A 27962-nucleotide genomic window follows, 5' to 3' on the forward strand; every position below is an offset into this window, starting at 1 on the left:
TTTATGTATTCTTTATTAAATTTGTATACCCCGCCCTTCATCTGTAGATCTCAGGGTGGCTCACAACATAAAAATACAATATAAAAACACAAAATACATAATAAAATCAAGAATAAACAAACAAACACACAAACCAATATCACACCCTCCCCCTCCCCCCCAAAAAAGTATTGGAAATGCTAGTATTTCACTATTATAATCTTAGACCATTGCTTGGCTGGTTGACCATTCTAGATATATGGCTTAAGGTACCTTATGTACCTTAAATATGATTTTTTTTAAAAAAAAAACCAATATGTATAAGAGAGGGACAGGAAACTCCAGGATTGGGGGAGTGATGGGTTTGTTTCTCTTTCATTCAGAGAGCTACTGAAGCCAAAGAGAGGAGATACTCTGGGACTGTCTCCTCCTCCCTTTACTAAGCTGAAGAATGTATGCAGATATGACACAATTCAGATAATCTATGGGAGCCCATATATGCCATCCAATTTTGCACTTGGACATTATTCAAGGCAGTATGGCCATATACAGGGCACCCTGCCACATAGCTTTGCATGGCCCATGCCCTCAACACTATAGCTAAGTAGCCCCTTCGGCGGTGGGATGGAAGGGTGTAGCCATGTATTTGTGCACCAAGAGGATCTGTGATGCTCCAGCTGATAGGATGACCATTGCTGTCCAGGATGCAGGTACTGGGGAAGCACTTCACCATGTTGTCCAGGAACCGTCGGCTTTGTTCATTGCCCCCATGGGGCCATGTTTCATTTAGGATGTCAACATGGGAGCTTTTCAAGGTGGAAATTGTGAAGCCGGGATCTAGCCTGCAAGAAAAGACAGGCAAGAACAATATAGTCAGCGATGTTGGAAGAACACAGGAACCACCTTTTTGGCTCAGATCAAAGGTTCATCTAGTCCAGGCATCCCCAAACTTCAGCTCTCCAGATGTTTTGGTCTACAATTCCCATCATTCCTGACCACTGGTCCTCTTAGCTAGGGATCATGGGAGTTGTAGGCCAAAACATCTGGAGGGCCACAGTTTGGGGATGCCTGATCTAGTCCAACACATGTTAACGCTGTCCAGCAACCTCAGTAAGTCTCAAGCAGGAAACCAGTTTGCTTTTGCACACATGGGTTGCTTTATGGTGTCAGCATAGCCATTAATAGACAAAACATCTTTAGGAAACTTGTAGTGCCACCTTCGGTGCTTTGCTGTGCCAGCCAGGAGAAGGCAGACTTGGAAAGAGTGAATGCAAGGTCTGACCATAGTATTTTGGCTATGGAGATTCTCCAACTGGAAGCCCCACAGGTTAACCAGTGCCTCAAGCAGAAAGGAAGAAAGGGGGGGGAGCAAGTTGGAGACTTACTGGCGCTGAGGCATTTTATCTGGATTAGGGTTCAGGTAGGTGAAGTGGGGAATTGCAGTCAGATGAATTTTCTTGGCAGCAGCAGCATCTTTAGAGACGTCATAGATCCCATTCTGGTTCCCTGTAGAATAGTACAATATTCAACAACCAAGAGAATTGTGTGTGTGTTTTGAGAATAGGACAAGAAGTTGTTCAGTGCATCAGGACCACAGTAGGAGGCAAAATGTTAAAGTCCCCTCCCCATCTTCCATTTTGACACCTGATATTGACATTTTGAAAGCCCTTCGTATAATAATAATCCGTGGTTTTCCATGGATCTGAGGGCAATGAAACAATCGCTGAGACGGTTAGAGCACCGGTGGCGGATAACTCATTCTGAAGCTGACCGGACACGGGTTAGAGCTCAGTGTCGAGCCTACCAAGTGGCGGTAGCGACGGCAAAGAAGACTTTCTTCACCGCCTCTATTGCATCTGCAGAAAACAGCAGCAGGAGACTCTTTCAGGTGGTTCGCAATTTAGCGGAACCACCTGCTCCATCGGGGCCCACCACGGGCCACATGATCTCCTGCAATGATTTTGCAAAGTTTTTTGCAGATAAAGTCGCTCAGATTCGGGAAGAGGTAGACTCCACCGTGGGAGCAGGGCCGAGGGAGTGCTAGAGTCCTGCCTAGTCAAATTGTGTGGGATCAGTTTCAATCTGTTACCTCCGAGGATGTGGACAGGCTGCTTGGACAAGTGAAACCAACCACCTGTCTCCTTGATCCTTGCCCATCCTGGCTTATAAAAGCTAGCCGGGAAGGGCTGGGTGATGGACTTTGCAGGGTGGTGAATGCTTCTCTCTGTGAGGGAGCCTTCCCACACCTGCTGAAAGAGGTGGTTATTAAACTGCTTCTTAAAAAACATCTTTAGATGCGGCCAATATGGCCAACTATCGCCCAGTCTCAAATCTTCCATTCTTGGGCAAGGTGATTGAGCGAGTGGGTACTGAACAACTCCAGGCACACCTGGAAGAAGCGGACCATTTGGATCCCTTCCAGTCGGGATTCAGCCTCATCATGGGACTGAATCTGCCTTGGTCGCACTGGTCGATGATCTCCGGCGTGTTAGGGACAAAGGTGAGAGCTGTTTCCTGGTTCTGCTGGATCTCTCCGCAGCTTTTGACACCATCGACCATAACATCCTTCTGGACTGTCTAGAGGGGTTGGGAGCTGGGGGCACTGTCATACAGTGGTTCCGCTCCTTCCTCCTGGGACGTGTTCAGAAAGTGGTGGTGGGGGATGAGTGCTCAGACCCTTGGGCTCTCACTTGTGGGGTGCCTCAGGGTTCTGTCCTCTCCCCCATGCTTTTTAACATCTACATGCAGCCACTGGGAGAGATCATCAGGGGGTTTGGGCTGGGTGTTCATCAGTATGCGGATGGTACCCAGCTCTACCTCTCTTTCAAATCACAACCAGTGAAGGCGGTGAAGGTCCCGTGGGAATGTCTGGAGGAGGTTGGAGGTTGGATGGCGGCTAACAGATTGAGGTTGAATCCTGACAAGACAGAAGTACTGTTTGTGGGGGACAGGAGGCGGGCAGGTGTGGGGGACTCCCTGGTCCTGAATGGGGTAACTGTGCCCCTGAAGGACCAGGTGCGCAGCCTGGGAGTCATTTTGGACTCACAGCTGTCTATGGAGGCGCAGATTAATTCTGTATCCAGGGCAGCTGTTTATCAGCTCCATCTGGTACGCAGGCTGAGACCCTACCTGCCTGCGGACTGTCTCGCCAGAGTGGTGCATGCTCTAGTTATCTCTCGCTTGGACTACTGCAATGCGCTCTACGTGGGGCTACCTTTGAAGGTGACCCAGAAACTACAATTAATCCAGAATGCAGCAGCTAGACTGGTGGCTGGGAGCAGCCACCGAGACCACATAACACCAGTCTTGAAAGACCTGCATTGGCTCCCAGTACGTTTCCGAGCACAATTCAAAGTGTTGGTGCTGACCTTTAAAGCCCTAAACAGCCTTGGTCCAGTATACCTGAAGGAGGTCCAGTGCCGAGGGCCTTCGGGCGGTTCCCTCGCTGCGAGAAGCCAAGTTACAGGGAACCAGGCAGAGGGCCTTTTCGGTAGTGGCACCCGCCCTGTGGAACACCCTCCCACCAGATGTCAAAAAGAAAAAACTGCTAGACTTTTAGAGGAATCTGAAGGCAGCCCTGTTTAGGGAAGCTTAATCTTCAGGAAATTAGTGTATTTTAATATTTCTGTTGGAAGCCGCCCAGAGTGGCTGGGGAAACCCAGCCAGATGGGTGGGGTATAAATAATAAATTATAATCATCATCATCATCATCATCAATTCAACTTATAAACCACCCTATACCCGGAGGTCTCAGGGCGGTTCACAACAAGACCACAACATAAAAAATCAAACCCAAAGCAGTAACCCAGTAACCCCCCCCCAAAAAAAGCCACATTCTAAAAGGGTGTTGGATGTCAATAAGATCAACCAAAGCCCTGGTTAAAAAGGAACGTTTTTGTCTTGTGCCTAAAGGTGTATAATGATGGCACCAGGCGAACTTCCCTGGGGATAGCATTCCATAGACAGGAAGCCACTACAAAGAAGGCCCATTCTCGTGTTGCCATGTGATGCTATTTGTGCCTAGTTTGGGCCTAAGGTGTAGATACACCCTCTCTGCCTCTGCGGTCCTGAACAACAGAGAGCAAGAAATTCTGACCATTTCCCCATCCTGCAGTCTGTATGTGGGATAGATATGATGAAAAGGGATGGGAATAGCCATAATGAGCACATGATAATTGTGGATTGAGTTGGCTTCAGTCTAATCCAGGGTACAGCCCTAGAAATAAAATAAAATATATATTCAAATGTTACCACGCTGCTTAGCTACCTTTTATTTGCCATTTAAAAATTCACAGCCAATGTGCGAAGAGACAGTTAGAAAGGACCACATAGGTAATCTAGTCCAACTGCCTGCAATGCAGGGATCTCTTGCCCAACGTGGGACTTTGAACTCGTGGCCCTGAGATTAAGAGTCTCATGCTCTACCAACTGAGCTATCCCAAGTTTATTATCTTATTTTTTCTATGCTTGACTATTGCAGTTCTCTTCTTTCTTTTTTGCCTTCTATTCTTAATTCAGCTGCCTGTGTGGTTTCCTCCCATATTTTGGTTTACCTACACTTCCCTTTGGTTACACTCCGGTGACTTCCTTTTGGTTAAAGTGATCACATAAAGTATTTTCACTCTTTAGCTCTTTCTCTTTTCTTCCTTTGCCTTCCTCTCATTTCCACTCACTGATATTCTTCACCTCCTGGCTAAATCTCCATGTGCTCTTTGATTTCACAGCTCCAGCTTTTCTCTCTCTTGCTTCACATTTCCTCCGGAAACCATCATGGCCTCTCAGTATTCACATTGCTCTTTCCTTGCAAATGTTGAAGTAGCATGTGAAAATGCCTCTCTCTTCCCAAACCTTTAACCTCTGCTTTCTTTATTCCCTTCATGTTCCTTTTGAGTCCCTCCCTCCTTCTCAATGGGCTTCCACTTTTTGACTTCATTTCTCAATAGCACTTAAGTGTATGAGACACTTTATCAGGGGCATCACATCTCGTTTTGCCATCTGAGGTCAAACCGGAAGTGCCACCTTGCCACTGCCACCACGACCCACTGACAGAAGTGTCACAGGTATTGGCACAGTGGTACCTTGGGTTAAGAACTTAATTCATTCCGGAGGTCTGTTCTTAACCTGAAACTGTTTTTAACCCGAAGCACCACTTTAGCTAATGGGGCCTCCCGCTGCCGCTAAGCCGCCGGAGCACAATTTCTGTTCTCATCCTGAAGCAAGTTCTTAACCCGAGGTACTATTTCTGGCTTAGAGGAGTCTGTAACCTGAAGCGTATGTAACCTGAGGTCTACGTAACCCGAGGCACCACCGTACTGAATTTGGGTGAGAGCATGCTGATTGGGGTTGAGATCTCACTCCACAAGATCTCGTGCAATTTTGGCAACATCTCACTGGAAATCAGCACTGGGGCAAGCGAGGGTACCACCTTCCGGCATCCACTGCCTCACTCTGCCTGATGGCTGTGATGGTCCTGCACTTTGGAGGCTGGTCTTTTAGGGTGAATGGGGCCTGCTTCACCAAGCGCTATCTGCCCACAGCCAGCTCCTCCCACCGGCTTTTTACTTTCATCCAATGTGTGTGTGGGGGGGGACGGGGACGGACAACTTCTATCAGCTTCCTCCTCCTTAGTCTCAGCTTTGCCTCTCGTAGAAGGCAAATGCTGCCTATTATGGGTTCTGGATCCACCTATGTTGGTCTCCCTGCCTTCCGCCCGACCAGTTCCAATGAGAACCAGCCACCACAGTTTACATTACTTACAGTAATGTTATTTTCAAGGGAGGGAACTCTCTCATCTCATAACTTTTCCCTTAGAAAGAACTGCCTTCTACCATAGAGACGAAAGGTTTGCTTCCAGTTGATGGCATCTGTGTCCAGCAACAGTCTCCGGTACACATCAAGATCCCAGTAATAGGCTGCATATATGTTTTTATACAAATCTGCATCGTCTGTATCGGCCTAAAAGAGAGAGACATGGAACTTATTAGGATAGCTTTCCTGCCATCCCCTTCTCTAACCAGTTCTTCTTAGGTTGACAACTTTATTCTGGTAAAATTCCTGTGCTTTTAACTGCCTCCTGACACTTGATCAGATAAAGCTTTTCCTGATGTTGAGATGAAATGATGGGTGAACTTTCACCTGCTGCTCATTCTACGTCATGTCAACACAGTCATGTCACCCACCGTCTCGGATTTTTATGAAACTTGGTGTGCACCCTTCCCTTATGGTTGAAATAAAGCCCCTTAAATTTCCCCCCTCTATCTCAAATGGTTTTGATTTTATAGCACTTCAAAATTTCATGAAATCTGCGTTGTCTGTCCCTCTTGAGACCCTCGGTTACATGTACATTTTATTTTTTCCCTCCATAACCAATGATCAGAACTCTTTCAAATTTTACACAGAGCTCAATAAGAGGATTTCAGGAAAAAATACACAAGCACTCAAAAGATTTTATAAATGCCTTAAAAAAATTTATAAATGTAATTTTTTTGGTGGAAAAACTAGGTTTAGAAAACCTCAATTTTCAGCATGTGGACATGATGGAACGCAAAGTTTTTGATGTTGAAAATTATTGCAAAGACATGCTCTTTCTCAACAAATAATGAAATTTACGGGTTTTTTTATTCCCTGTAATGAAAATTTTATACTTTTTGGACATCATAGGGAAGAAATGGCTACTGGGTACAACTTTCCTACAATCCATAGCTGTAATAGAAAAAATTAATGAAACAAAGTTGTTCATCATAAAAATGAATATAATATTGGTTATTATAAGTTTTCCCCCCCAAAAGTAAAATGCCTACTTGTTTTAATTTGGGGATATTTGAATTTGAAGTTATGAAAATTGGCTATCAGGAAGTGACCCCATTGAATTTTCACAATGGATTTTCGCAGATCAAACACACTTGATCAAAACCACTTCAACACTAGAAAAACTTATAAAATTAAAACCGTTTGAGATAGAGGGAAAAAAATTAAGGGAGTTTCTTTCAACCATAAGGGAAGGGTGTACACCAAGTTTCATCAGAATCCGAGACAGTGGGTGACGAAACCCTTGCTTTTGGCGTTGATTTGATATGGAATGACCCCTGCTCGGATGCCAAACGTGCCCTCCTAAACAAAAGCCAATATCCCCTTTCAGTTTGAGCTTGGCTCAGAGGAAGTCCCAGCAAAGATCACGCAGCATTTCCAGCTGACATCCCACAAAGCACCTCCCACAAAATCCCCAAAGGCTACTACCTCTGTCCCTGGACGAGTCAGGACCGCTTTGAAATCCGGCCAAGAATCCACAATCACCTCATGGCCCACTGGGTTCCCGCGGTTTATATTCACGACTGCACCACAGACCTGTCAAGAGTCATAGGATGTCAGAGTTGGTGCTGCAGTTGAAGGAGGCAGCCTGGGAGAAATGTGTGGGGTGTGGGGAGAGAATTAGTGGTGTGGTGAGTCAGGCATGCCTTGAGTGGGGAGTCCTGATCTGAGTGAGCACTAGGGACAGGAGAATCTGTCAATTTCCCTTGGTGTTGCAGCTGAAAGCCTGAGACAAATGTTTGAGGAGAGAATCGGTGGTGTGGCCCCTAATTCAGATTTTGATCTGCTGCAGGAATCCCCACTGTTAGTGCCTAGCCCTTGAATAGTATTCCTTGACTGAGGACTCCCTGTTTACCAGATGATTAACAAAATCCAGGAACCCAGAGGGCCATTTCACATACTACACATATTTCTCACGAATCCTAGCTCTCTGCTGAGCGTATCAACATGATTCACACATTTTCAAGCACCTGCTTGTTGAACTTAAAAACTTAAAGCATGCACCTAAAAATGTAACATGTAATGGTGTTCTAAATTCAAAACGTGGAGTTTTGGAAAGATAAAGAGATGTTGACAGGAACCTGCCCCCATTCCTACCGTGTTTCCCCTTTTTTAATACGTAGTCAGAAAGTAAGCCATAGCAGGCTTTCAAAGCATTTGTGCAATATTAAACACCCCCCGAAAATAAGCCATATCTCCACGCAGCAGCGCCGCTCGCCTTGAGGCAGCGGGACCCAGCAGCAGCGCTGTCCTGTTGCTGCTGTTGCTGCTGCTCGCCCCTGGGGGCTGCATGGCCCAAGGCTGAGCAGCGGCGGAAGGCCCGCGGACGCTTCTGCATGGCTGGAGTGACGGGCGGCAGCGGGAGCGCTGCTGGCCCCTTCCGCGCCGCCGGGACAACAGGCGGCGGCGGGAGCGCTGCTGGCGCGTCGTGGGCTGCATGGCCCAAGGCAGAGCGGTGGCGGGAGCGCTGCTGGCCCCTTCCGCGCCGCCGGAGCGTCATGGGCTGCATGGCCCAAGGCAGAGCGGTGGCGGGAGCGCTGCTGGCCCCTTTCGCGCGACCGGGGCAACAGGCGGCGGCGGGAGCGCTGCTGGCCCCTTCTGCGCCGCCGGAGCGCCCGGCGAGGAGGCCTGCCTCCCCAGCGCCCGGAACCGGCGGCTGCAGAGCAGAGCGCTCTGACGCGCCGAGAGCTCGGAGCGCCTAGCAGCGCCTTGCGGAGCGCTGAGCCAGCGGCCTGGCCTCTGCCTGCCTGCCACCCCACCGCCCAGAACCGGCAAGGAGGAGGAGAAAGGGCGCCTGGGAAGGAGTCGGGAGGGCCCTTGCTGCATGAGCCATGGGCACGCGGCTCCTTCCAAGCGCAGTGAATGCCGCGCCTCGCTTTGAGCAAGAGGCATGAAAGGGACGTGGTGACGAGGGTGATGGCTGTGCGGGTGGCGCCCGCGTCACGTCTCCCGGCGGCCGTGGGGGCTCTCGGTGCTGCCTTGCCCGGGCCCTGCATTCCCCGGAGGCAGGTGGGTGGAAGGCGCGCGGGTGGCCTGTCTAAGGCCGGGCGGGATCCCTCAGCCCTGCTCATCCTCATGCGTTTATTTCGTGAAACACCCCCCCCCCAAATAAAGCAGCAGGAACCTTGGAGTGGTTGGCAGGGGGGGGATGGGAGAAAGATTTAAAAAACCAAGACAAAGGCATCACTGGGCGGAGCACCGAGCTAGCGGCCTGGCCTCTTCCTGGCCATGCCGAGGAGGCCTGCCGCCCCGCTGCCCGGAACATAGGTACCATAAAAACATAATAAAAATAAGGCATCCCCTGAAAATAAGACACCATGTGGTTTTTTGAGGAAAAAAAGTTATAAGACGGTGTCTTAAAAAAGGGGAAACACGGTAGCTCTTAAACCAGATTACAAAGCTCAAGATTACCGCAACTGTCTGAGGGAGGTTTCTCTTCAGCAGCCTCTCCAGCAACTGCAACTTGGAAGCACAGGATAGGATCAACATAGCTTGGGAGGTGAAAGCGGATGGGCTGGTACCAGCAGAAACAATGCCTGTGATAAACACCTGGGAGAGAGATCAGTTCTTTGTTGCTCACCAGAATCCCCAAACTGAGAAGTCTTCTATGTCATTGAAGTGGCTGGGGCAACCCAGTCAGAATGGGCCGGGTACAAATAACAAAATTAGTTTTATTATTACTTATTTAACCCCTATGTCTGCACACCAGTGTGAGATGGCACAGCTCACCCTGAGCTTCTAACTATAACAGGAAAGCCCTCGCCTTCCTTCCAGCTCAATTCTGAAAACCTCTTGCGAACTACTGACAAGATGCTCTCATACTTTCTCACCTGCTGTCCAAAACAGCAACTCGGACCTTTGCAGTTGGAGTCCTCTTTCCAGCTTGGTAACTTTAGGGACTGTTTTGATTAGGAGGGGGAATTTATTTAATTTTGTACTAGAGTGAGTGAACTGTTAACAGAATCATTCATTGGATATTAGCCACAGGCCTTGTGAGGTTGCATCCCAGTGATACAGAAGAATTGGCTGTATTCCTGAATAAGAATGAGGTGGGTTTGCTTCAAAAGGCTGGGAGAGAAGTGCTAGCTGCAGCTTCTTCCACCAGGATGAGTTGAAGGAAATAATGGAGGAGATGGAAAGAAAGCAAAGTCCCAACTAAAGAAGAATGACAGTTTAAACGACAGTGGACCCTCAGGTTATGTACCGCTCTGAATACGTAATCTTCGGGTTACGAAAGCGGACCAGAAGTGTATTCTTCCGAGTTTCGCCATTTGCGCAGAAATTTGTACACAGAAACACTATCGCACCGCATGCGTCCACAGAAGCAGCACACCTGGTTACAGATTTTTCGGGGTGCGCTCAGACCCCCGAAACGAATTAAATTCATAACCGGAGGGTCCACTGTAAACAGTTAATGATCTCCTGAGCAATATCTGATTTACTGACAGTCCCTGTCATGCTGTTCAAATGATTCGTAAAACTGATCTCGGGTATTAGCATGCTTGTGTGTGGGTATGAAGGTTGGACTCAGAAGAGGGTTCAATTCAATTCTGTTAATCATTCTGTAACAAGTCTAGCAGAACTACGGGGATTATTTAAATGAGTCTGTTGTCAATTACAATTAGTGAACCATTGGGGAGGGTCTTGATAGGGGCTGGGACTGAAGTAAGCGGGTTTCCTCTCCATGGCTGCAAAACTTCCAACAACTTGCATCTCCTATAAAGATACATTTCGCTTCCATCAGCTAGAATTGGCATCTAGAATGGTTTCCATAAAGTATTGGAAAGTAAATCTGATACTGACACTCTAAGAATATGTCAAATTTTGTAGAAATCTACTTCAAGCTAGCCAGGGAAAATATGTACTTGTACTAGGTTTGAGGAATATTAGGGATACACCAAATAATTACTGTATTTTTCTCTCCATGAGACACACTTTCCCCCTATTAAAAAGCAAGGGAAAACTCTGTGCGTCTTATGGAGCGATGCGAGAGCCGTGCACAGCGTTTAAGCGGCTCTTGGTCCGTTGGCTTTACAGTGAGCCAGGAGGAGGTCCCTTCTTCTGGCTCGCTATAAAGCCAGCAGACCGAGAGCCGCTTACCGGCTGCTCCCCCCCACCCCCCGCGGAGCAGGGTGGTAGCCACAGTTGCCCCTGCGAGAGGCGGTGGCGGCGGGATCAGCGCCCCGAAATGGCTCCTTGATAGCCGCCGTTGGCAGAGGTGCAGCGCAGTTTACTCTCGCAACAGCCTGCCCCAGCGAGAGGCGGCAGAGGGACGAAGCCCTTTCGGGGCGTTTGTCCCTCTGCTGCCTCTGTCACTGGCAAGAGCCGGCAGAGGAGCTGTGGTTGGGGGAGACGCAGTGCTGTGCCTGCGGCTCTTGTGCCTGCCCTGCCGCCTCTGCCTTTCTTTCTCTCTTTCTCTCTCTCCCACCCCTTCCTTCCTTCTCCCTCTTTCTTTCACACTCTCTCACCCCTTCCTTCCTTATTCTTATTCAGATTTTTTTTTTTCCCTCTAAAATCTAGGTGCGCCTTATGGTCAGGTGCGCCTTATGGCACGAAAATACGGTATGAAATAACCAGCAAATTGCAACGTTGGGCTGTCTTTTGGTCTTAGATCCTGCAGACATCTAATGAATTATTTCTCTATCATAGACATTTTCTGAGGAAATATCTTTGGATAAATTGGATGGACTTGTACTTACATATTGACATAGAATGACATAGAAAATTATCTTAGATATTTTGTTTGGTAAATGTATATAAATAATCTGGTTGGCCATGGTGAGAACATGATGCTGGACTTGATTGACCCGATCCAGCAGGCTCTTATGTTCTAGTTTCTATGTGAAGCATAATTAAACTAGATATCTTTATTGATCTTCCAATTTCTGGAGGGATAAATTTTAAAATGAGGTAAAGGGGAATAATGAGAGAATTATTATATTTATTAGGATAGGTCTACAGAGAGTAAACTAACTGGAAAGAACAATTGGAGAAAAAAAGAAGCATCCAACCCATGAGGATTTCTTTGATTTTTTTCTCTTTTTTGCAACTTTTGAATGCAATTTCTTTTATCATTAATGGAGAATGGTAAAAAAAATTGCAGTATAATTTTTCATTAAAGCACTAGTTCTCACTCTTGTTCTTTTCTTTGTAAGTTGCTTTGGGTTGCCCAGCATAAGATAAAGTGACTAACAAATTCAGTAAATAATAATAATAATTTCCAATTTAGGGTAACATAAAAATAATACCTGTATGCTGTATGTAAGTGTTGTTCCGTGAAACAGTCACTACATTTATCTGTAGAAGTGAACTCCTGCTGTACCCCTAAGGCAAGCTTTCTAAATGAACCAAAATTTGACCCACAACCCCTACTCAGGTTTGAAACACAAATTCCAAACTCTGGCACAGGATCTTAAAATCCTCACACCTTCTACTGCAACCAATAGAACACTTTTTTCAAGCCTAGCAGCATGGAGGAAATTTTCAATAGGTTGCAGCTAACGTGTGTTTGGGGGGGGGGGGTTAACCTTCCCCAGTAGTGACAAGCCAATAGAAGGCTTCGTTATCTCTGAAAGCTGTTACCCAGGTCTGCTTCCATTCTTAGGAACCATAACTATGGTTTAAAGTTATGTGTGAACAAGTTCACTGTGTACTCTACATTGATTTATCAGTATTTGCCACTGATGAAGAACCGGACAAAACATATTTGGCAATTTAAACTGTTGTTTATGCACAGCAGTTTGCAAAGCTATGCATTCTTCTGTCTTCCGATCAACTTTGTATTTTATTACTCTGCTCAAAAGTTGTATGCTATGCACAACAATATATTGAGCAAAATTTGCAGTGGGTAAACTACAGTTCCCAGGATTCTTGGTATGTGTGAATATGCTTTAAATGTTGGTGTGTGTACACAGCCTGAAAGTAGGGATTTATTTAACAGAGGTGCAAGAAGGTGTAACAGCTCAGTGCTCAAGATAGACAAAAAACACGGTCTTATACCGGTACAAGCTGCTGATGCTCCACCATGCTTTCAGCTACTCAGTTGTGGTCTTCTTGTTGATAAAAGCAGATTAGGAATGAGAAATCAAACTGAACACCCACCCACTGTGTGTGTCTTGTCCAGCTTGGTCTGTCTAAGGGGTGCTTTGCTTCGGGGAGCAAGGGATGGTGGTGTCGTGTATATGTGATGCTGAATGGTTCATTAACTCCACAAAATTGCTTGTTGGGTTGCAGCCGCAGGCCCAGTGGGATGTGATCTGGATGATACAGAATAATCGGCCGATTCTCCAAATAAAAGATCCCCCTACGGTAGTAATGTTACAATGCTTTACAAGGGATTTACCCTCTTTACGTGAGGCAAGTGAATGAATGATTAAATGGATGTAGTGCTTTAGTAAATAATAATATCGGCAGTATTGGGCAGGGGGTGACAGGCAACTCAACCAGCATTTGCGTGACTGATATATATCTGTCTCAAACACATTGTATGTGCTTGGTGAAATTGGGCACCTCTGTGGGAGAGATAAATATGACGAGCCCTGCTTAAAGGTGCCTCTGTAGGTATGCTTAGATGGTGATGGCATCCAAACAAGAGATATTTGTGTTCAAGGTGTTGGGCTCTGCCTGACATTCTATGGTACAGAATATGAGTTGGGTTGACTCAAAGAGACTTAAAAGACACTTAAGATTGACTTAAAAGAGACAGAAGGGGAAATGTGACTTAGACTAACTGAATATCCATCAGGACTACCTTTATCCTTAGTTCTTATCGGGAATGAAAAGTAGCCGCAATAGCTGCTTTGCTATGTATTTCATTTTAATTTTAAATATGTCCAGAACAGGTCACTAAATCTGGCCATGATGCTAAGACTGAAGTGATGTGCACATTTCTGGGAGCAAAAGGTTGCGGTGTGCTATCTTGTGGGCTGGAGGCTTGGTGTAAAGAAAAGCGCATACTTTGTCAAGGGCAAGATGTGGAATCCTTGACGCTTCAATGCCTGTTTGCTAGGCAGATTGTCTGCCAAAACCCCACCATACAGGGGGAACCCACATGCGTGCAACTTCACAGCTGTTGCCCTTGTCACAGCTGCCACACAGCGTTGTCCTCGGTACTGAGGGAGGGTGTAGCCATGTGTCAAACAACCCATTGGATCACTAAGGCACCAGGAAACCAGCTGGCCTTCTTTGTCCAGGAGGCAAGCACTTGGGAAGTTGCGGATCAGGCTGTCCAGATAGCGCAGGCTCCATTCATTGCGCCCAACACTCCAGTTCTCATTGAGCAGAGATGAATGAGAGGAGTTGAGGCTGCCCAAGTAGAAGAGGCCACTTTCGTACCTGAAACACAAAGAGAGGCAGTGATTGTCATGAGACAAACGTTCTTGAGCAGGCATCCCCAACCTTCGGACCTCCAGATGTTTTGGACTGCAATTTCCATCATCCCTGACCACTGGTCTTGTTGGCTAGGGATCATGGGAGTTGTAGGCCAAAACATCTGGAGGACCGCAGGTTGGGGATGCCTGTTCTTGAGAGCAGAAGAAGCAGTAAGGCCTACAAGGCCTACAAAATCATTCAAGCCTAAGCCTGCTAACTGCTAACTGTTAACAGCAAACTGCTAAGTCACTATGACTCGTGACTCATCTTGGGTGATGACTCATTCTTGCTGTAAAAGTAGCCAGCCTCTCTTTGGGCCTCAGTCAGAGAGCCGAATGGATTGTGTATGGTGTAGTCTGTGGAACAGTGCTGCTGTGGTTGCCATGTAAAGCTAAGGCAGACTGAGTGGCTCCAGGACTCTAGTAACTAAGACTGTGCCTCTGTGAAGAGTCAGATAGCTATGAGCACTCTGTGTATGCTCTTTAACTATGCTGTTTCTGAACAAATATATATTCTTCAGTAAAGTTTTATTCTGTTTATAAAGAAGACTCTGCTTTGATTAATTTACTGCTGCGTGACAGTGATGGCGGTTGAGCAGACTGAAAGCACCCCTTAGGCTTAAAAAGTATTTCGTCACCATCAACCAGAATAAAGGAACAGGAAGTTGCAAGAGAAAGCTCAGGAAGTGGGGCTTCTGGTTGGCCGCGCCATCTTGATCGGTCGGGTGTCCGTTCAGTGGAGCAGACCTTGGCACTTCAGAGGTGGAGGGCATCGTTCCAGCGAAACAACCCCCCCTAAAAAGCCCCAAATCGAGCTTTTTGGGGACAGATTTTGTCTGGCGGTGCCATTTGCGGGCTCTCTCTTCCCCGGATCGGCTTTGTTTAAGCCCCCAAGAGCGAGGAGATGAACCGCGGCGGACAGACTTAGATTGCTACTCTGAGAGCGCGAAGCTGCGTGACTGGAAGGTGGAGGCGGTCAATTCTTCTAAGAAAATTCAGCAATAGATCGGACTGTGAGTAACTGGACTTTTTGGAATTAAAAATTAAGGAAATTTGCTTATGGAAGAGAGGTTCTAAAAACGGAAGCCGACCTCCTTCTAATGATTGCCGCAAGAAGCAGTTAAGAAAATACCCGTTGCCAGGATAAAATTGGATTTGTTGTGTTCATGTATCTGCAAGAACTGGACTGAACTCCCCTTTTGTGGCAGGGCTAAGGGGAGAAGTGTGTAATTTATTAAAATCCCTGCAATTTTGGCAACAGAGGAGAGAAAAGCCTCTTCTTGCCACTGGAATCAGCAGCCTGGACGGACACAGCGAGACTTGTGAAAGGAGGGAGAGTTGAAATAATGTTGATAAGTTGAACTGCAAGAATCATCTACGAAAACTCCCTCCAGATAATTACAATTTGGAAATAAGTAACTGATTCTTTTTTTTAACTTGAGGATATATTGTAACCAGTTTAGAAAATGGCGATGGAATGAAGAAATGTAACCACTTCCTGTGCTTTGGAACAACACTGTGTCCTTGAGAGGAGTATAAAAATTGTCAACATGCGAGTATGCAGCTGGATTCAAGGAAAGAACTTTGAGACTCTTATGGGAACTTAGAATTGGAACATATAAAGACAATTTGCAATTAGGAGAGATGAAACAACTTCTCCAAGGAGACAAGGGGGAAAAAATGTCGGATGAAGAGATCAAAGAAGAAATCGATGAAGAACAAGAAGTATGTCAACTTTCGTGTAAGGAGGAAGTTTGCCATGAGAAGAAAGAGGAAAAAGTCTTCAATCAAGCGTATCAGAGAAACAGTGCCCCCATAGAAGGGAGAGCACAAATTATGTTTGGACTTCAGAATTCCCATAAGGAACAAAGACTGTTGGAGAAGATTAATCACAATGAACGGAACATTCAAATAAGAAAAGGGCAACAGGGAGGGAATGGAAAATTTGGGCATGTAAAACATTGCAGAAAGGGAGTGGGGTGAAGGGAAAGGATGTTATGTTTAAAGGCTGGTCAAAATGGTTTTGAAACTGGTTTGTGGACTTTGGAGCTTGCTGAATCGAGAAGGGATATGCTGTGAACAGGGGGGGAAGAGTCTACGTTAGAAAGAAAAGATATAAAATGGAATAAGAAAATAAGTTTGGGAATTTATAAATGTATGAGTGTTCTTGGAGAAAAATTTCAGGCAAGGGAGAAGTAGAGGACAGTGAAGGCTAAAGTGTATTTTAGATTAGAAATGGGAATATTAGTATAGCTTCTAGAAAATTGAATTGGAAGGGATAGCTGGGTGCTTCACCCGCCCCTGTGAGTCGTCTCCGTTCTGGGATCCCTTGGTGGCAGGGGGGCTTCTGGAATGGGGGGGACGGGGGCGGGGGGATCCAGCTGGAAAAGAACCATCCCCTGCTTGTCTTCCGCATTCTGGAAACTCTCAGTGGCAGGGAGAGTTCTGGGGTGCGGGGGGAAGGAGGGAATGGAAGGAGATAAATAAATATAAAAATTAATAGATAATTTGATTAAATGGCTAAATAGATAAATATAAGTTTAACGAGATTGGAACAGTTTGTGAATAGTAAAAATTTAAACTGTTAAAGGTGATTTGGCAAATGAAAATCAATCTGGGGAAGCCCATGGGATAATGTTTAGGAAAAATGATAAGGTTTAAAATTTTTGGTGTTAGTGTTTGATTTAGCGTGTTTTATTTTGTTTTTGTTTTTATTTTTAATGTCTTTTTTCGATTTTTTTTCTTCTTTTATGTTGCGAAGAGAATTATGTTCGGACAATTATGGATAGATTTATGTATGTGAATTATTGTAAAAAATTAATAAAAATTATTTTTTTAAAAAAAAGAGAAAGCTCAGGAAGTGACTGTGTCTCCTCCTGTTTTGTGGGTGGGAGTAATCCAGGACGTAGCAATCAGCATGTGGAACTTTGTGCTGGGTTACAATTCACTGCTTACTGATTATGAGGAGGAATGTCTGAGAATTCTGATGAAAATAGAAGCAGAATTTGCTGATGTTCACCTAGTCAGCCCTTTTCCAGAACAGAAAACAGCCCAATGAATACTGCATATTTGCTGGTGTTATTTTCAGTCCACAAATATTGTATATTCCTGCGTATAAGACTATTTTTTAACCCAGGAAAATCTTCTCAACAGTCGGGTGTCGTCTTATATGCCAGGTCATATTTCTTATACGGCGAGTATATCCCAAACTCTGTATTTTAACTGGAAAGGTTAGGGGTCGTCTTATATGCCGGAATATACGGTAATATGTAATGATATTGTTGTGGCGAAGGGCCTTGAATATGTAACTCAAAGATGCTATGAGCTATGCCTTGCAAGCCACCCAAGATGGACAGGTCATAGTGGAGGGTTTTGACTAAACGTGATCCACCTGGAGCAGGAACCGGCAAGCCACTCCAGTATCCCTGCCAAGAAAACTCTATGAACAAGAACAACAGGCATATAAAAATTATGACGCTGGAAGATGAGCCTCTCAGGTCAGAAGGTGTCCAACATGCTACTGAGGAAGAGCAGAGGACAAGTACAAGTAGATTCGGAGCTGAAGAAGTGACTGGGACAAAGCCAAAAGGACACTCAGTTGCGGATATGCCTGGAAGTGAAAGGAAAGTCCAATGCTGTAAAGAAAAATATTGCATAGGAACCTGGAATGTAAGATCCATGAACCAGGTTAAGCTGGATGTGGTCAAAAATGAGATGACAAGAATAAATATTGACATCCTGGGCATCAGTGAACCAAAATAGAAGGGAATGGACAAAATCAGTTTGGATGATCATCAAAGCTACTACTGTGGGCAAGACTCCCATAGAAGAAATGGAGTGGCCCTCATAGTCAACAAAAGAGTGGCAAAAGCTGTAATGGGATGCAATCTCAAAAATGATAGAATGATCTCGATGCAAACCCAAGGCAGACCTTTTAACATCACAGTAATCCAAGTTTATGCACCAACTCCTGGTGCTGAAGAAACTGAAATTGACCAATTCTATGAAGTCTTACAACACCTTCTAGAAATGACACCAAAGAAGGATGTTCTTCTCATTATAGGGGATTGGAATGCTAAAGTAGGGAGTCAAGAGATAAAAGGAACAACTGGCAAGTTTCGCCTTGAAGTTCAAAACGAAGCAGGGGAAAGGCTAATAGAGTTCTGTCAAGAGTACAAGCTGGTCACCACAAACACTCCTTTCCAACAACACAAGAGACGACTCTACACATGGACATCACCAGATGGGCAGCATCGAAATCAGATTGATTATATTCTCTGCAGCCAAAAATGGAGAAGCTCTATACAGTCAGCAAAAACAAGACCTGGAGCTGACTGTTGGCTCAGATCATCAGCTTCTTATAGCAAAATTCCAGCTTAAACTGAAGAAGTAGGAAAAACCACTGGGCCAGAAAGACACAATCTAAATCAAATCCCTTATTAATACGCAGTGGAAGAGAGGAACAGGTTTAAGGATTTAGATTTGGTGGACAGAGTGCCTGAAGAACAATGGATGGAGGCTCGTAACATTATACAGGAAGCAGCAATGAAAACCATCCCAATGAAAAGGAAATGCAAGAAAGCAAAGTGGCTGTCCAATGAGGCCTTACAAATAGCGGGGGAGAGAAGGCAAGCAAAATGTGAGGGAGATAGTGAAAGATACAGGAAATTGAATGTAGATTTCAAAAAAAATAGCAAGGAGAGACAAGAGGGCCTTGTTAAACGAGCAGTGCAAAGAAATAGAGGATAGCAATAGAATGGGAAAAACAGAGATCTGTTCAAGAAAATTCGAGATATGAAAGGAACATTTTGTGCAAAGATTACCATGATAAAGTACAAAAGTGGTAAGGACCTAACAGAAGCAGAAGACATCAAGAAGAGTTGGCAAGAATACACAGAGGAATTATACCAGAAAGATAGGGATGTCCCAGATACCCCAGAGAGTGTGGTTGCTGACCTTGAGTCAGACATCCTGGAGAGTGAAGTCAAATGGGCCGTAGAAAGCACTGCTAATAACAAGGCCAGTGGAAGTGATGACATTCCAGCTGAACTTTTTAAAATATTGATGCTGTTAAGCTGCTACACTCAATATGCCAGCAAGTTTGGAAAACTCAGCAGTGGCCGGAGGATTGGAGAAGATCAGTCTACCTCCTAATCGCAAAGAAGGACAGTAACAAAGAATGCTCCAACTACCACATAATTGCGCTCATTTCACATGCTAGCAAGGTTATGCTTAAAATTCTACAAGGTAGGCTTAAGCAGTATGTGGACCGAGAACTCCCAGAAGTGCAAGCTGGATTTCGAAAGGGCAGAGGAACCAGAGACCAAATAGCAAACATGCGCTGGATTATGGAGAAAGCTAGAGAGTTCCAGAAAAACGTCTACTTCTGCTTCATTGACTATGCAAAAGCCTTTGACTGTGTCGACCACAGCAAACTATGGCAAGTTCTTAAAGAAATGGGAGTGCCTGATCACCTCATCTGTCTCCTGAGAAATCTCTATGTGGGACAAGAAGCTACAGTTAGAACTGGATATGGAACAACTGATTGGTTCAAAATTGGGAAAGGAGTACGACAAGGGGCTTCCGGGTTCAGCGCCAGCGTCGATCGGCGGGGTTTCGTCTCGTCTCCGAGACGGCCCGTCTCTGCTAGGAGTGGGGAGGGCAGCGAGAGCAACGCTGCGCCCCTTAGAACCTCGGGAAGGGCGTCCCGAGGGCAATTTGCTCGGCACAGACCCAATCCGGACTCCCCAACTCTTCGGTTAGCTCTAATAAGAGCTCCGGAGCGAGGAGGGTAGAAGTCGCGGGGGCCATTTTGAGCGGCAACGTTATTCTAGCAGGGAGAAGCTTCAAGCCGAAGGCGGAGAGCGCTGGATTCTTCCGAAAATAAAACGATTGGAAAAGACTGTAAGTAACCTCACGATTTGGATTATAAAACAATTTGGTCTGGGAGAGAGGGGAGAAAAGAGGAAGCCACCCCCCCCCCCACGGCAACAAAGAGACAGTAAATAGAAACCCGAAGCCATAAACAGAAGATTTGTAATTCAAAAGGATCCCTCAAAGGCATCAAAGAGAATATCCCCTTTGATGCAGGGTGAAAAGGGGAGAGAGACTGTGGTTTATGACTGCCCTGCAGCAATGAGGTAAAGCCTAAGAAAAACCTTTCTTTCCCTCGGGAGCCGGCAGCCCAGGCAATCCAGTGAGTTGATCAGGATTTATAAGTCAATTTTTACTTCACTTTGTATTTCTGGACTTTGTGGAATTTCTTTTTTGGCTTAAGTGCTTGTGAAATGTGAGTTCGAACTTTATTGTTAACAAGACTTGAAGAATGCAGCCAGCTTGTTAAAATGGAGTCGAGAAAATAAACTGTGATCATATTCCACCCCACGTGATAAGTTTTGACCTTGGCAGGACTGAAATATGTCAACAAAAAAGTGTTCCCCTGAGTTCCAGCGGTCTGTTTTGACCTTAATGTGGGAAACAAGAATAGAGTTATGTCAAGAGGAGACACGACGACAGGAGTTACAGCAGAAATTTCAGGAGGTGATGGCGGAATATGATTTTCTAGGAGATGAAGCTTTTGACACTGAAAAAGAGCAATGTGAGAATGACAATGATGGGGAAGGAAAAGATGAAGATGAGGACTGTGATGATTCAACACAAAATGAAACACACCATGAAAAAAATGATGACTCTACTCTACAAAAAGTTGGATGGAGTGCCCTGCCTTTGAGGGGGGCACGATTGGTATTATTGGAACTCCAGAACGCCCACAGGGAAGAAGGAAAAAATATGCAGAGAAGAGAAGAAATTCAGGGGTCCTGTATGGTGACCTGGATGGCAAGAGACTGTAAACAGGGGGTGGGGTGAAGGGAAAGTGATGTTGTGATTATAAGGATGGATTAACAGGTTTATAACTGGTCTGCTGATTTTGGAATTTGCTGGATTGGGGGGGGTGGAGCCGGTAATCGGGGATGTAAGGTTAAATTGAGAATAGTTATAGTTTTAAAAGTGAATGGATTTTGGAAAATGTGAAAATATGGAGGCTTATAGAGGGAGAAAAAAAAAATTAGGCACGGGAAGAGAAAATGGGAGTTTGAATTTTCAGTGATTTGAATATTAGATGAAAATGTTAACAATTGATTTATAAGTTGTATAAGATACAAAGGTGTATTTTTATAAAGTAAGAAACTGTTGCAGATGATAAAAAAGGGATGAAAACCGGGGAAGGGGGGGAGGGGAAGCCCATAAAATATGGTTTTTCAACTATGAATGCAAGAAAATTTTTTCTGTTTTGTATTGTTTTTTTCTTTTTCTTTTTTTTCTTCGCCCTTTCTTTTTCCCCTTTTTTTCCTATTTCTATTTTTCTCTTTTTTTGGTATAACAATAGATGGTTGGATGGATGTCCTCCTGCGTACTGCCCTGGTTTGCTGGAGCTCCCTGGTGGCAGGGGGGGGCTTTGGGGTCAGGGGAGGGGGAGGAGGACAGAAATCCAAGCATAAAATGGACCATTTCTGACTGTTCACAAACATGGGATACTTCTGTGGCAGGGGAGGACCCATGTGGGTGGGTAGGAAGGAGGTGGAAAAGGGGTTTAAGTATGTACCGTTTTTTTGTTTTTTTTTGTATTTTGTAAAATTAATAAAAAGTATGTTAAAAAAAAAAAAAGGAGTACGACAAGGTTGTATATTGTCTCCCTGCTTATTTAGCTTATATGAAGAATACATCATGTGAAAAGCTGGACTGGATGAATCCCAAACCAGAATTAAGATTGCCGGAAGAAATATCAACAACCTCAGATATGCAGATGACAGAGCTTTGATTGCAGAGAGTGAGGAGGAATTAAAGAACCTCTTAATGAGGGTGAAAGAGGAGAGTGCAAAATATGGTCTGAAGTTCAGCATCAAAAAAACTAAGATTATAGCCACTGGTCCCATCACATCATGGCAAATAGAAGGGGAAGAAATGGAGGCAGTGACAGATTTTACCTTCTTGGGCTCCATGATCATTGCAGATGGTGGCAGCAGTCACACAGTTAAAAGACGCCTGCTTCTTGGGAGAAAAGCTAAAACCTAGACAGCATCTTAAAAAGCAGAGAAGCTTTGGTTTTCCCAGTAGTGATGTATGGAAGTGAGAGCTGGACCATAAAGAAGGCTGATTGCCAAAGAATGGGTGCTTTTGAATTATGGTGCTGTAGGAGACTCTTGAGAGTCCCATGGACTGCAAGAAGATCAAACCTATCCATTCTTAAGGAAATCAGCCCCTGAGTGCTCACTGCTCACTGGAAGGACAGATCCTGAAGCTGAGGCTCCAGAAATTTGGCCACCTTGTGAGAAGAGAAGACTCCCTGGAAAAGACCCTGACGTTGGGAAAGATGGAGGGCACAAGGAGAAGGGGACGACAGAGGATGAGATGGTTGGACAATGTTCTCGAAACTACCAACATGAATTTGACAAAACTGCGGGAGGCAGTGGAAGACAGGAGCGCCTGGCATGCTCTGGTCCATGGGGTAACGAAGAGTCAGACACGACTAAACGATAAACAACAACAACAACAAATTGTTAAGAGTTGCAGGGGAGAACTGATGCCCTCCTTACCCCTGGACCCAGGAACTGTTAAAATATAAGTCAGGCTAGCTTCCTGTGCTGACGTGATCACCTGGGTGATGGGCCATTAAGAGAACAAAGGATTAAGAGGCTTGGTGTGAGATGGTAAAGGGGTAGGGAGCTCCTCTCTCAACTAAATTTCAAAGGATAGTTGTATTTAAGGAAAGTGCAAGTTAAATAAGCTTGCCTTTAAATGGGAACTAAATTTAATTTCTCCCCCTCTCCAGTCAACAGACTCCCATCAATTAGATACCCCAGAGGTGAGAGTACACTCACTAACCGGCTCTGACAGTAGGCAGATGGGTCAGGATGCAGTGATGTCTGGTAGAAGTATGGCTTAAGATTGACACGTCTGGACTCTGCAATATCTTTGGCAGCTTCATATACGCCATCTTGGAGCCCTGCACACAATGAAAATGAGATGTCAACCTGGGGGCAAGAGTGAGGAATTATATTTTCTAAAGCTCTGTGTCTGCACCTTTTTCCTGTCGTATGATTATAGTGTTGTGTGCCACCCCAATCTCTGAGTGGTGCGAGATTCCAGGGGTTCCAGGTGCTTTCCCAGGGTTGGTGTTTCCTTTGGAATGAGATACAGCAGAGACTGTGGTGTCTCTGTGGCCTGTGGTTTATTTACACATATATACAACCTGAGCTGATAGGGGGGGGGTGGTTCACAGTATTAACACCCCAAGAGGGACTTGCTTCCCCCATGGTCACAGCCTTCTAAAGGTATTCCAACAGAAATCAAACATTGCTCTCTTTCTCTATTCCCAGCTTGCTAATGTGCCTCTAGGTCAGATCACTGCAACTCTCTCCTCTCAATTCAGCCTTTACTCTTCGAACTACCCACCCATTTTCCATCTCACACAGAACCACTTCCTTTGTACCTCTTAATGGCTCATCCCCTTACCAGGAACCTAGCTTTGCTATTCCAGGAATGGAATAGGTAAAGCATGTGGAGCTTTACCTTGAAGTTGAAAGGCCTTTCCCCAGTCAATGGCATCTGCATTTTCCAACAGTGTTCGCCAGGCGTCTACATCCAAGTAGAAAGCAGTATGAAGGTTGGCGTAGTAATCCTGCTTGTCTTTCACCACCTGCAGAACGTGGCACAGTCATTTAGCTATTGACAGGATGCAGGCAGCAGGGGTTGGTTGGGTCTTATTAACGACGGAGAGCAGGAGCAAGAGAAAGGCAAAGGAGGCAGGAACAGGCCCAGCACCCCCACGGAGTGTGTCTCCAATGGCTTTCCAGCCTCAGAAGCTACCGTCTCTTGGGCTTTCTCTCACAAATTCAGGTGACGGATTATGGGAGAATTCTTACTATACCTCCTTACATGGGCGGGTAAGGACAACTTTAAACTCCGGCCAAGAGTCCACCACCACTTCGTGCTGAGCTTGATTTCTACGGTTGATGTGCATCACAGCTCCGTAGGCCTGCCAAGGAAAGGAGGGGAGTTACCTAGGGCAAAAATCCATGCTGCTCCATGAGAAAATGGTAGGAAATGCCATTTATAAAATTGATGGGGAAAGGGTATGGCAGTAGAGGAGCGAGAATTACCGGAAGAGCCTGGGGCAGGTGACGTTGTAGCACAGTCTCAAGCAACCTCAACTTGGAGGGGCAGGTCAGGATCTGCATGGCTGGCCAAAGGGGCTGGTGGCTATGTCAGGTCCCAGGAAAGATAACGTGGGTGGGAAGGAAGCACTTGAAGGGGAAGAAGCACAGAAAGACACGCATCAGACCCTTACACTCAGTGCATCCGGACAATCCACAATCAGAATGACTTGCCATTTGTCATGAAATCTCTAGTACTCAAATTACATCACTAATTATGTCTGTAGATCAGGGATATATGGAGTTGATTGCTATTCCGGCTGAGGAGATTGACACTGGCTGCCCCTCATTCAGACAGTCCCCTACTCCCCTTTGCAGCTAGTCAGACCATAGCTGCCAAGTTTTCCCTTTTCTCACGAGGAAGCCTATTCAGCATAAGGGAATTTCCCTCAAAAAAGGGATAACTTGGCAGCTATGAGTCATACCATTTCCTCATTTTTCTAGCACTGAGGCAGTGCTGAATTGGTAGGCAAGAAGATTTGAGTCCCACTTATTTAGGGAGATCAGATTGTCCCCTTCAGAGGTCCACAATGACAGCTGCAGTGCTTACCTGAAGGGGCACGTCTGCCTTTGAGAAGAAGGTAGCAGCCTCCTATCACAGGGCTACTGCCATGATATGGAATGCCCTCCTTGCTGAGACAATTTATCCACTTAAGCATTTTTTTAATTATTATTATTCTGAAGCAATAAGCCATTAACAGGCTGGTGCCTTGGCCTTTTTCCCAGTGTCTCAACAGAGAAGGAAATTTGGCTGCAACATGCTTTTGCTTGAAGCCACCCTGCTGGGCGCTCCACCCCTCCAGGCCAGAGTCAAGGGGCGTGATTTTGACAGACACCCCAGAGCCAATCCCTAACCAATGCCTAGGTACGCCCCTACTTACACTTGGCCAAGTCTTCTCAGCCTTACACAGATTTATTTTGCTTCAAGTTCAGAGCAGGACAGCTAGGTATTCATTCACCAGGGACCCTTTCTCATTTCACAGCAATGTGGTAATGGGATGAACTCTGACAACATGTAAAAGTCAGGATGCCCAACCTCTCCAGTGGGGTAAAAGCTTCCTTTCCAGGGCCGGCCCTACGCCAAGGCTGGGTGGCCCGCACCCGCCAGACAGCCGCGCTGGGAAGCGGGGCGGAGGGGGTGGCGCTGGAGAGATCTTCGCGCCAGGGCACCAGATATGCTTAAGACGGCCCTGTCCCTTTCAATCTGTTTCAGTAAGAATCCAAGAAAATGCACCCCAAGTTATTCGCCATGGATATATATATATATAACTTCTTTCTTGGTGCCAAATTCTGATATGTCGATCCAGAGTACACAGTGACCTGGTTCATATATAACTTTAAACCACAGTTAAAATTAAACTATGATTTAAATATCACCTAGGGATGGAAGCAGGCCTGAGTAACAACCAGTTCTTCCTTTTTAGAGATGAGGAAGTCTTCTATAGTAGACGGTGATTAAGCTGACCTGGTTTGGGAAGAGGTGATGGGGGCCATAGCTGATGAAGAAAGGGTTAACTCTTTCCTCTCCAGGTGCAATTTCCAAAATTGCCCCTCTTCTGTTACAACTAGATTTGGAAGCAAAGCATACTACCGGCTCCAATGTAATTGTTGTGGGATGATCTTCCTGGAAATTGCAGGAAGATGAAAGGTTAACTCTTCTGCTGGTGCGCTCTCCACAAAGAGCACCACTATTATGTTTTTAAAAACGGAAAATGCCTTTTTCAAGAGTAATTGCTGGTAGGACAGCAGGTGGGTAGGGTTTAGAGTGAGTGTGTGGCTGCAGTGCAGATGTGAGCGGTTGTAAATGACAGTTTATCAGGTTTGCAAATATGCCCATTGTCCCAAAAAAGATTGGCCACCATTGCCAACCAGTGACTTTTGGGAGAACTCAAAAGAATGCGCAATATATTGTGATATTTTGGCTGGCCTAATGCAGGCATGTCCAAAGTCTGTTTCGGGGTCTAATCTGGCCCACCAGTTGGTTTAATCCCAGCCCCGTGGCAGTTTATATCCTGGGGTAAAATCCTCAAAAAAGCAGCTCAGCAACTTCAACCCTAAAAAACCTCAACAACTTCAATCCTAAAAAAGGTCAACAACCTTGGTTGGCCCTTCATCAAATCTGGCCCTCTTTGAAAAAAGTTTGGACACCACTGGCCTAATGGTATTTATTCATGTAAAGGTAAAGGGTAAAGGGACCCCTGACCATTAGGTCCAGTCGTGACCGACTCTGGGGTTGCGCGCTCATCTCGCATTATTGGCCGAGGGAGCCGGCGTATAGCTTCCAGGTCATGTGGCCAGCATGACAAAGCCGCTTCTGGCAAACCAGAGCAGCACATGGAAACGCCGTTTACCTTCCCGCTGTAGCGGTTCCTATTTATCTACTTGCATTTTGACGTGCTTTCGAACTGCTAGGTTGGCAGGAGCTGGGACCAAGCAACGGGAGCTCACCCCATCACAGGGATTCGAACCGCCGACCTTCTGATCAGCAAGCCCTAGGCTCAGTGGTTTAACCACAGCGCCACCTGGGTATTTATTCATGTATTCTTTATTAAATTTGTATACCCCCGCCCTTCATCCATAGATCTCAGGGCAGCTCACAACATAAAAATACAACATAAAAACACAAAACACATACCGTAATAAAATCAAGAACAAACAAAACACAAACACACAAACCAATATCACCCCCCCCCAAAAAAAGTATTGGAAATGCTAGTATTTCACTATTATAACCTTCCTGTATTTTAGAATTTCTGTATTTTAGAATTTCTGTTTTGTTGGAAGCCGCCCAGAGTGGCTGGGGGAACCCGGCCAGATGGGCGGAGTATAAATAATAAATTATTATTATTATTATTATTATTATTATTATTATTATTATTATTATTAGACCATTGCTTGGCTGGTTGACCATTGTAGATAGATGGCTTAAGGTACCTTATGTACCTTAAATATGAAATATTTTTTAAAACCAATATGTGTTAGAGAGGACAGGAAACTCCAGGATTGGGGGAGTGATGGGTTTGTTTCTCTTTCATTCAGAGAGCTACTGAAGCCAAAGAGAGGAGATACTCTGGGACTGTCTCCTCCTCCCTTTACGTCTAAGCTGAAGAATGTATGCAGATATGACACAATTCAGATAATCTCTGGGAGCCCATATATTCCAGCAAATTCTGCATTTGGACATTATTTAAGGCATATACAGGGCACCCTGCCATATACGGTAGCTTTGCATGGACTTTGCCCTCATCACTATAGCTAAGTAGCCCCTTTGGCGGTGGGATGGAAGGGTGTAGCCATGTATTTGTGCACCAAGAGGATCTGTGATGCTCCAGCTGATAGGATGACCATTGCTGTCCAGGATGCAGGTACTGGGGAAGCACTTCACCATGGTGTCCAGGAACCTTCGGCTTTGTTCATTGCCCCCATGGGGCCATGTTTCATTTAGGATGTCAACATAGGAGCTTTTCAAGGTGGAAATTGTGAATCCGGGATCTAGCCTGGAAGAAAAGACAGGCAAGAACAATATAGCCAGAGATGTTGGAAGAACACAGGAACCACCTTTTTGGCTCAGCCTCAAATCAAAGGTTCATCT

The 27962-nt window shown here is 45.4% G+C and overlaps 2 protein-coding genes across 4 annotated transcripts in view; both read right to left on the reverse strand.

Moving 5' to 3' along the window:
* Window positions 1-314: 314 nt before the first annotated feature.
* Window positions 315-27962, reverse strand: part of LOC132591764 (glycine N-acyltransferase-like protein 3) — a 28584-nt gene continuing 936 nt past the window's right edge. Inside the window, exons 1-5 of one of the 3 annotated variants that reach the window (XM_060272091.2) lie at window positions 9199-9276; window positions 7216-7323; window positions 5808-5934; window positions 1365-1485; window positions 315-821 (exon numbers count right to left, since the gene is read on the reverse strand). In XM_060272091.2, the coding sequence (XP_060128074.1) occupies window positions 419-821; window positions 1365-1485; window positions 5808-5934; window positions 7216-7323; window positions 9199-9276 (837 nt within the window). In that variant the 3' untranslated portion in view covers window positions 315-418. Of the gene's footprint in view, window positions 822-1364; window positions 1486-5807; window positions 5935-7215; window positions 7324-9198; window positions 9277-27259; window positions 27868-27962 lie in introns of those variants that run through there. The other 2 variants (XR_015948526.1, XR_015948527.1) reach the window with 2 other exon arrangements.
* Window positions 13574-24394, reverse strand: LOC118082019 (glycine N-acyltransferase-like protein 3). The gene is made up of 5 exons (XM_088663822.1): window positions 24317-24394; window positions 24085-24192; window positions 23727-23853; window positions 23040-23160; window positions 13574-14121 (listed from the first exon to the last, which is right to left on the reverse strand). Exons 1-5 carry the CDS (start codon window positions 24392-24394, stop codon window positions 13701-13703), a joined length of 855 nt encoding a protein of 284 aa, XP_088519948.1. The 3' UTR covers window positions 13574-13700.

This window comes from Zootoca vivipara, chromosome 1 (genome assembly GCF_965207765.1).
Source record: "Zootoca vivipara chromosome 1, rZooViv2.hap1.1, whole genome shotgun sequence".
Classification (NCBI taxonomy): Eukaryota; Metazoa; Chordata; class Lepidosauria; order Squamata; family Lacertidae; genus Zootoca; species Zootoca vivipara.

Coding starts and splice junctions, on each gene's coding strand:
- LOC118082019 (XM_088663822.1), bottom strand. CDS start 24,394: ATGCAGATCCTGACCTGCCCCTCCAAGTTGAGGTTGCTTGAGACTGTG. Junction 23,854..24,084: donor TTACCCGCCCATGTAAGGAG/GTATAGTAAGAA, acceptor CACGTTCTGCAG/GTGGTGAAAGACAAGCAGGA. Junction 23,161..23,726: donor AAAGGCCTTTCAACTTCAAG/GTAAAGCTCCAC, acceptor CATTGTGTGCAG/GGCTCCAAGATGGCGTATAT.